At 35.2% G+C, this 9,424-nt stretch overlaps 2 protein-coding genes across 5 annotated transcripts; both read left to right on the top strand.

The window, feature by feature from the left end:
• The first annotated feature begins 653 nt into the window (after nucleotides 1-653).
• LOC147536648 (HIT-type Zinc finger family protein) lies at nucleotides 654-4,289 on the top strand. Of its 2 annotated transcripts, none has more exons than XM_086642312.1 (6): nucleotides 654-919; nucleotides 1,396-1,841; nucleotides 1,937-2,138; nucleotides 2,816-2,884; nucleotides 3,051-3,183; nucleotides 3,637-4,289. In XM_086642312.1, exons 2-6 carry the CDS (start codon nucleotides 1,586-1,588, stop codon nucleotides 4,141-4,143), a joined length of 1,167 nt encoding a protein of 388 aa, XP_086498438.1. In that variant the 5' UTR covers nucleotides 654-919; nucleotides 1,396-1,585; the 3' UTR covers nucleotides 4,144-4,289. The 2 variants fall into 2 exon arrangements, with proteins under 2 accessions (XP_086498438.1, XP_086498439.1); XM_086642313.1 differs by having other exon boundaries at nucleotides 785-919; nucleotides 1,404-1,841.
• A 1,224-nt stretch (nucleotides 4,290-5,513) lies between these two features.
• On the top strand, nucleotides 5,514-7,666 carry LOC147536647 (sm-like protein LSM8). Of its 3 annotated transcripts, none has more exons than XM_086640220.1 (6): nucleotides 5,514-5,746; nucleotides 5,850-5,962; nucleotides 6,085-6,125; nucleotides 6,225-6,299; nucleotides 7,245-7,297; nucleotides 7,406-7,666. In XM_086640220.1, the coding sequence occupies exons 2-6, from the start codon at nucleotides 5,926-5,928 to the stop codon at nucleotides 7,494-7,496; spliced, it is 297 nt and encodes a 98-aa protein (XP_086496346.1). In that variant the 5' UTR covers nucleotides 5,514-5,746; nucleotides 5,850-5,925; the 3' UTR covers nucleotides 7,497-7,666. The 3 variants fall into 3 exon arrangements, with proteins under 3 accessions (XP_086496346.1, XP_086496348.1, XP_086496347.1); XM_086640222.1 differs by having other exon boundaries at nucleotides 5,542-5,746; nucleotides 7,409-7,666; XM_086640221.1 differs by having other exon boundaries at nucleotides 5,558-5,746; nucleotides 5,925-5,962.
• Nucleotides 7,667-9,424: the final 1,758 nt, after the last annotated feature.

Raw genomic sequence — 9,424 nt, 5'->3', positions numbered from 1 at the left:
GCGCGACGAGTCATATTTGACATGTTTTACATGCATACCGATGAATATCTAAAAATCACTATTAAATTTTTCTTTATTTCAACACACTAAATCTCATCTCATCTCCTCCATATCTTGTAGTCGAATTTTCTGGGAAATCCTTGTTTCATTGTAAAATCTCGAATATTTTCTTGTAGGGACTACAGAAAAAATTTACAATTTACAAAATTAACTTTAAGTAAAAAAAAACTTTAACTCATTTTAATTTGTTTAAAGTCTTTTCCCCCTCTTTCTTCTTCCTCTCTTCTTTCTTCTTCTCTGGAAAAACTCATCCATCTCCTTCATATCTTGTAGCCAAATTTTTTGTTCTTTCTTCTCCATCACTTCTCTTATTTACCTTCCCCAAATCTTCAACTCCTACTATCCTTATTCTCTGTAATCAGAAAAAAAAATTAGAGAGATAATGGGGAAGAAACTCTAAATCCTAGAAATCACCAAACAAAATCCCTTGAAGTTCTTCTTCGGGCCTGCCTTCACTCTTAGTACTCTTCGTGGGGTGTCTCGAACTGAGCAGTCTAAGGACCACAGAAGCAATAGGGGGGCACTCATATTGGCCTCAGTCCATGTTTCAAGACCAACATGGACTAGGCCCGATTCGAGTGTTCTCGGACCTTGACTAGTCCGTGGGGACGAGAGGAGAGAAAACGGGTAGGGGGCGCCTATAGACACTCCCACGAGATAAATCAGCCTGGGGCCTGGGCCATTGCCCAGGTTGATTTTGTATGTTTTTTTTTTTTTTACAAATGTAGTGGTAATCTGGTATTTCAAAGGTTTTGGTCGAGTTTTAGAGAGGGAAAGTTGGGCGTGAGTTCTTCGTCGTTCGTGAAGATTGTTTTTTTTGTCTTTGATTCTAAAAGGCTTGATCTCCAAAATTTTGAAGGTTTGATCTTCTTACTTCAACTTATAATATAAATTTTCAATTTGAAGATTCTAAGTTTTAGTTTTTCAACTTTCTCTCTCTCTCTCTCTTGGGTTTATTGTAAAACTTGAAATAGGGTTTTTGAATCTATCTACGTTTTGATTTAAAAAGTTGGATTGAAATCGGACAAATGTAAGTTTTTAAAATTAAGAAATCAAATGAGGGTTAGGGTTTATTTTAGTTTCTCTCTATTCCTAAATAGTTTAGTTTCATTGAAATCAGGTTTATGAGTACTACTGAGTTTATCTTCACTGTAAATTCCAAACCCTAACTGTAATGTCTTGAATACTAAAATTAGGTTCATTCAAAGATACACAATGATCAATGAAAATTTTATTTCTGTCTTCTTTATTGATATTTCGTATGCACAGTTTTTTTTCTCTATTTTTTATTTTGGTAAGTACCAAATCTAAAATGATATACTTGTGCTTATGTAGATAACTAGATATACGGCAAAAGAGATGGGTCGTTTTGCACTCGATAATATATAAAAGAAAAAGAATTTGCTAGAAAATTCGAATTACTTTAAAGAGTTTGCCACGGCTAACTTGAAATCCTGGTTCCGCTCCTGGTTGTTTGGTTTGTAAGTAGAAGAAATTTTGTTCTGTAATTGGTTAAGTTTTGAAGATGGAATTACAAGGTAAAGCTTCTAAATCATCCCTTACTTCAAATACTACCCCAAACCCTAATTCAAAAGAATCATCATCTATCTGTGAAGAATGTGGCTTAAACCCATCAAAGTATAAATGCCCAGGATGTTCAATTCGTTCTTGTAGTCTTCCTTGTGTTAAATCCCACAAACAACGAATTTCTTGTACCGGGAAAAGGCCAAGAACTCAATTTGTTCCGCTATCTCAGTTCGACGACAATCTCCTTATATCTGGTATGTCTCTTTTTTACCTCTTTTTCTTTCTCTCTTGAATGCTTGTATTTGATTAATCTCTTTATGAAAGTTCATGTCTTTTGTTGTTTGAGTAGATTATAATTTACTGGAGGAAACAAAGAGAGTAACTGAATCTGCTCAGAGACTGAGAGATGTGTTGTTTGGGGATTCTTATTTCAAGCTCCCTCCCAAGCTTAAAGCCCTAAGAAATGCAGCCTTTCGCCGAAAAACCCATCTTCTACTTCTTCCAAATGGAATGGTTAAGAGGGAGAACAACAAGTCAATGTACAATCAAAGGTAACTTCGTTTATTCGTTTATATAATCTGATTTCTATTGGTTGATTCTCACTGTCAAATTCTCATGTTTAAGACATATTGTGTAGTTGTTACATGTGTCTTTGGTTGTCCTGAATTAGCTATAGCTGCTCTAAAATAGTAAGTGAAGCTAGTGGTTTCTCAAATTTAGAACTTAAAAGTGTAGTTTATCGGAAGGGGATTACCATTTTAGATGCCAAACTTGGTAGTTGGTATCATATCAATCTGGAGTTTGGTTTGGGTATCACACCTCTTCATTATTGTATACTAGTGTTATCAAGAAGATGCGTAACCTAGTTACGCAGGACTTTGTTCTGAGTAGAATTAATGCAATTCATTTTTTTCTTCATAAGATTAGCTTCAGAGTTCAGACATTGGTAATTTTGATTGATTTTTACAATGAGAGATAACTCATTTTCGTGGAGTAGACTAGTATTTGGTAGGATGAATCTTTGGTTTAGTGGATGTATTTGGTAACTGTGAGTCTTTGAGGTTGGTAATATGAAAATATTGCATCAACTGTTTCGTATCACTTCATCCTACTTTTCACTTTCCTCAGTTATAGTAACAGAGGAAACTAGGTTTTATGTGTTTCCTGGATAAATTGTGGATTTTCATGACCTTCGAGAATCACCAACTGACATTTCTATTTGTACCAGGAAGAAGTCCATCTTTTGGACGATTGAGTGGCGTTTCAATTCTACAGATGTTGTTATAGTTGACAACGGGTAAGTCATGGTCATGAAACTGGTGCATCATTAAAAACTAAAACATATACTTTGTAGAGTGTTTCAATTCCATCGTTTTTAGTTGGCGTTACTCTTTGGAGTCTTAAAAATTGGTAAAATCAACAGCGAATGAACTCACATTTTCATGTATATGGTTTCGTTGCAGTGTAGAAGAAAATACAAGCCTTTGTTCAGTAATTGAGAAGCATCTGAAGCTTGATTCAGGGAATAATAAGCTCAGGTCATTCTGTAAAGAGGAACTTGATCGTCTGAAGTTCTTAATTCGCAAAAATGCAAAGGTACATTTTACTTCTTAATCTTCCCATCTACCAGTCTTCTTTTCTGAAAAATCTAATCGTTGATTGTCATTTACGAACACTTGAACCAGACTAGGTTTTTACTAGTTCTTCAACCCTTAGTATAAACGAATTACATATAACAATTACATGGAAGAGTAAATCAAATATCTGTCCAACTCATAGAGTTCGAAAGAACTCAAGAAGTATACTTGTTGATTGCTTTTTCAATCGAGTGAATGAATGGAAGTTGGATAAGATCATAATTTTCATAGAGTTATGCATAATTTTTCTTCTGGATTGTTCATCATGGTTAAGGTCATCCTAATAGATAATTCACGAATATGAATTTGTTGATTTGACTAAAACCATCTTTTGTTCGATCCGACAACTTTCGGATGTCTTATCAAAATCACACCCTGAAACACAATGTATTTCCTCTTTTCTTTTTCGCAGGGCGCCAAGTCAACATACCGTGAGTTGGACATAAAATCTCCAATAAGTCAACAATTAGCCAATTTAGTCATTGTGGAGTATCCAGTCATTCACGTTTATCTTCCTTCAGCCAGCTTCGACTTCGAAGTTGTGAAAGATGTAAATCCTATCACTGAAAAACCAGGTTTTACTGATTCCCCGATCCAGAAGGGTGTTACCTTCAAGGAAGAAGAAATAGAAGAAGAAGAAGATGGTATATCTATGGATCCACAGATATTAGATCTCATGAGATATATGAATTCCGAGCCGTTGCAAACCGAAGATAAGAATGCGATCCAGAATTCAAATTCAAAGGAATTTGATTTGTCTACGAACAGTGAATTTGATTTTGAGCAAGATCTGAGAGATGCTTACTCGGATCTTATAGGGGAAGTTAACCCAGATGATTTTCTTGATTTTGAAGGTGGGTTTCTTCAGGAAGGTGACATGGATGAAGAATTAGAGGAAGGGGAAATTGCAGAGTTTTGAATTTCTTTTAACAATTTCTATACGACATTTTCTTGGTGTATTTCTCAGGGGAAAACTGTGAACAGTGCAAAAATGCTTAGGCATTATGGGATAAAATCAGATTATTTATGGGTTCCATATTTATTCACGATCGATGGGTTTTGATATATCGGTGGCATATGATCTTTAATGTTTCTTGCTCGTGCAATGTCGTGGATTTTCACCACATTGAATATATCTTGTCTTCAAGTGTTTGCTACTTAGCTTGGGTAGGTCATTTAGGTTTTTCTAAGAAAATATCGTTGTGGATCGGAGAGATTTGGGAGTTTTGGAACTCAGTTGTTTATCTTCCCGATGGTGTCGTATTTATAGGTGTTATTAAACCAAGTAAATGTAATATTATCACCTAGACTCCTACTATAGGATAACTCCAACTAAAAAAAAGAAGCTTATAACATAGTTAAGGCAATAAGGCATTGGTACAAAAAGGGTTTCCTTTATCATGAACCGATAACGATATATTCCATTTAAGAGGTATAGTTTTGTTGTCGGAGTAGAGGTGGTGGCCGAACGTAGTGGTGAAGGAGGTGATGAAGAAGTTTTGTTGTTCCAAAAGATTTCCAAAAAATTTGACAAAACAGTTGATTCCATTTTAAAATATTGTAGCCCGAAGTCTGTAAGAATCCACTTTTTTTTCAATAAAATTCTGTGATTCTTTTGTTCTCTAAAGCCTGTACCTCTAGCAAAATCCTAGTTCTTCGTCAGTCCAATGATTGTCCAAGACCGCTTATTTTATCGGGTCAGTCGGACACCAGACAGTGTCGGTCCGGACTTTCCAATAAAATTTACATAAAATATAATTTTATTTTTATTACTACAAACAATATTACAACTTACAACTTACACAAATGAAAATGTTTAACCAAGAAAACACGAGTAACTATAGAAAAGAGAGAAAAAAAAGTTGATCATCATTTGACAAGATATATTTAAGACATGCCTAATCATTGAATCTACCCTCATATTCTCCGACAACATACGTTGTCTGACATTACAATGGTCAAGACAAAGTACATCCTCGAACAATATGTTGTTGATTCAAAGTTAGCTCCACAACAAAACCACACCAAACCATCATATTTTTATAAAATCCGATGGTCTATAACCTTTGTAAATGAGGACGGGTTATTTGGTCGGCCTTTTCGCTCAGTCACACCGGTCGGGTATTTGGACAGTCCATATTGGTCGATCGGTTAGTAGGTGGTCCTTCGACACAGAATTTTAACCGTGATTGTCCGCCAATTCTTTCAAACCGGTCGAATACTGACCGTCATGATCATCGCGTGTCCATGGACCCCTTTTGTCTCTGTCAAACGGGTCGGGTAGCGGTCTTCCGGGTTTTTCCCCACCACTACCGTCAGAGTTCAGACCTCATTTGTTGAGGGGAACTGGAAAGAGAGGGAGAGGTTCTAACTTCTAACCTTCTAGGGTTTCAAAATCTCAGTATCGAACTCTCAAGAACACTCAAAATCTACAACTTTATTTAGATAATTTCAAAACTACACTTTTCCCTTTCATACTTTAAGGAACTAGAAGAGGACTTAGCTGGTGCTATCAAACACTGGTAAAATCTCCAATTGAACTCAATAACTTGTTTGAATTTTGTTGGTACATTTGAATACTCAACCTTAGCTTAGGTCAAACAAATTTGAATTCTTATTATGCAGTTTGATTTGCTGCTTACTATTGAGAGAGAGAAAAAAAAAATCTTATTGCCTTGAAGTTGATTATTGAAATTTCAGAATGTCAGGTGGACCTGGACTTGAGTCTCTAGTCGATCGTAAGTGAAACCCTAATTATCAATTCAAAATTTTTGTATACACAATTTTGTTTACTAGAGTAAATAGTCTTAAGAACCAACTTGTTTTTTTTTACTAAACCCTTGATTTCTGGTTTTCGCAGAACAAATTTCAGTTATAACAAATGATGGACGAAATATTGTGGTAAACTTCATAGTTCGTTTGTTTGTTAATTGTTCTTGATTGTTAGATTTCAAGAACAGACTAATATTGATTGGCAATTGGCCATTGTTGATATTGTAGGGAGTGCTCAAAGGTTTCGATCAGGCAACTAATATCATTCTTGATGAATCACACGAAAGGGTTTACTCAACAAAGGTTAGTCAATTGTCATTGTTATACGAGCTTTGAATTCTTATACAATTGACAAAATTTATGTGTAGATTGTAGTGAAAGAACACACTACCCATGCATAATTTGATCGACGAAGTAGGTTTTCAAAGGTGTTTTCCTAATATGTACCCGTGTTAAGAAGTCATTGATAGTTTTCACTTTTACTAAAAACATTAGATTCGGTACTATCAGTTCGGCGAATTGAAAATCTACGTGTTAAAAATGGAATAAATTTATGACTTAATCCATATAATTATCTAACGGAATTTGAAGGAACAAATACATGTTATCTTAACGGAAAAAAATAAAGCGAATGGCGTTTGGGTTTGAAGCAATTGGGATCAAGATTGGCCAGGCTAGTATCTAGCCAAGTTTCGCATAATTTGTTTCTTACTCGCAAACATGGCTCGGTTATAGATGGTCAAATGTCTAGGCTTGGTTCGGTAATGCTCTGCGAACTTCATAGATTAAACCAGCTTCTCAGAGCATCATTAAGCTGTTCTTTTTATCTACTTCAGAAAGGATTTGCTACTAAAAACTACTCTCTTGTTTTCAACCAATACATAAAAACTCCGGGTATATTAGACTACTAGTAAGAAAACTCGAGTGATTAAAATTAAACTAAGATTGTGTGGTAAGTTCATCTGGTAAGGCGAAAAAAATATATCACAATCATCAAGTAATAGGGATCTCTAGATTTAACCTTGTCTAATCCCCTAGCTAATGACATCTCGATATTGAATGACCTGTTTCGATTGAATTGTTCATACATCGCACACGATCGATCGCTCAATCATGCGGAACCTAGTAAAAAAAATCCTACTTTATGTATAATCATTATACACGAATCACGAATATATCTGCTTTTCTTCTGTTCTTTCTCTATAATTTCAAATTAGTTCACGAGTTTGAACTTCTTTCGAATTGCAGGAAGGCGTTCAACAACTTGTATTAGGTTTGTACATCATAAGGGGCGATAACATGTACAAATTTTCATTCACTTTCAATAATGTTAATATTTCTTACTACCGAGCTTTTTGTATCTGTCGATTTTTGTTCATTTGCAAGCTCATATATCTTGTTATTTGCAGAAGTATTGTTGGGGAAATAGATGAAGAACTTGATTCGAATTTAGACATGTCGAAACTTAGAGCTCATCCTCTGAAACCCATAATCCATTAATCAACAAGGTATGCCGAATTTTCCTATATTTAGATAATCAAGACTTGAATAGCAGATGATTGGTATAAGAATGAAATTGTTGCAGTTATAGATAACAAAAAAACTTATAATGTATTTGCCTGGGTTGTTTGTTATTGGTTATTTCAATACAAACGTCTTCGTTTTTTGTACGATTCTTTTAGTTATTTGAGGCTATATGAAGAGTTCGACAATAACAATGATTTGATGTAGGCAGACGGTGATATAATATTATCCTCTAAGCAAGGCTATGCCCTAAAATTTTAAGCAAAGAAGTATTTTTTTGGTGTTATTTTGGTCCGACAGAAACTCCCTTGCGTTGTCCAACAACAAAGACGGAGTCGTTGATGATATATTACAAATATAGCTAACATAATAGTTCATAATATGTTACAAAAAAAAAATAAAGTTGTTTATATATCAAAACTAAAAGGAATTAGTGAGAAGATGACTTAAAAACAGATTTCATTAGTTTGAAAGAAAGAAGAAGATGAAAGTTGTAAAGAAAGAAAACGGTAAATACATTTTAACTAAAATAGCTAGAGAAAGAGAATACGATTTTAAGACATTTCGGATAGAATTTTTTGTAGGTCGTGGACTCGAGAGATGACGGACGAAGAAAAGAATGGTACAAAAAATTTAGCATTGACATATTGAGTGGTAGTTGGGACTTGCTTTTCTTATCTCTACTTTCCGGTTTACACAAAAGACTTCTCATGAACGAGTGAATTCATACACCCAAACTTGTATTTTGTGAAAATCGCAGTGGTGGTGGGTTGAATTCGCAAAAAAATAAATGGAAGAATTTCCTATCTGGCTCACTAGTTTATGACCAACACTTTCAACAAAAAAAAAAGTTTATGACCAGCTTTCTGTCTAGCTTCATTTGAGACTGAGACGAAGGATAACAACCTTTTTGCCGGAGTTTTTCTGACGAGATAGAAAAGTATACATGGACGAAGAGAGTTGTGAGGCGAGAGAAAGGGAGGAAATAGAGAGGCTAGGCAAGTTACCGGTCATAAACTAAAAGACCATGTCGAAAATAAATCAAAACAAATGAAAATTTATAAATCTTACAAAATTATAAGAAACAATTGTTATGGAAGTCTGGTTAGTAAGGTTAACCAGAATGAGGAATGACATGGAAGACAATTGCAATGACTCCACAAGATTTGTTTCATATAATTTTCTTGTAACTTTCAAGGGGTAATTTTATGCTTTCAACAAAAAAAAAAAAAAAGGGGTGAGGATAAATCTAAGGCCCAAAAAAGGAGCCCAAATAGGAAATCCAACCCAATAGGAAATTATATCTAAAAAAAACCCAAAATGTTAGATTACCTTCCTATCCCCCCAAAAGAAATAGTTCCCTCTCATGTCCCTCACTCATTTCCCGCCCAAAAAATGCCAATCAACCTCTCTCCTTTCCCTCCCTGACTTGATAAGACATAACCCATGCCAGCCTTTCTCTTTCTCTCTCGGTCTCCGCGCTCTCTCTCCTCATTCAAACCCTCTCTTGATTAGACACAAACCCTCTCCATCTCTCTCTCTTCATTCAAACGATTTCTCTCTATCTCTCCTCTCTATCTCGATCAAACTCTATCTTTCTTCATTCATTCAAACGCTGCCTCTCCGTTTCTCTCTCTATCTCTTTTTCAAGCGAAACGATTTCGGCCATTAACCCCTAGAATCGAAACGTTACCGGCGATTCTCTCTCTCTATCAAAGCTATTTAAGCAACTTGATCTACTCATTTCTCTATCTATTTCGCTCTCTTTCAACGAATCTTGTGCTTCTCTCTCTATTTCGCTCTCTTTCAAACACAGGTACGTCTCTGTTCTTCCTCTAACTCTTGATCCTCTCTCTGTTGTTGGTAAATTATTTGGATTGTTAGAACATTTTTGGGGTTTCTTG

This window comes from Eschscholzia californica, unplaced genomic scaffold (genome assembly GCF_041429995.1).
Source record: "Eschscholzia californica isolate CP2 unplaced genomic scaffold, dmEscCali1.0.p SCAF_5, whole genome shotgun sequence".
NCBI classification, from domain to species: Eukaryota; Viridiplantae; Streptophyta; class Magnoliopsida; order Ranunculales; family Papaveraceae; genus Eschscholzia; species Eschscholzia californica.
The sequence above is the reverse complement of the archived record's forward strand: the minus strand, read 5'-3'. Positions and strand labels throughout refer to the sequence as shown.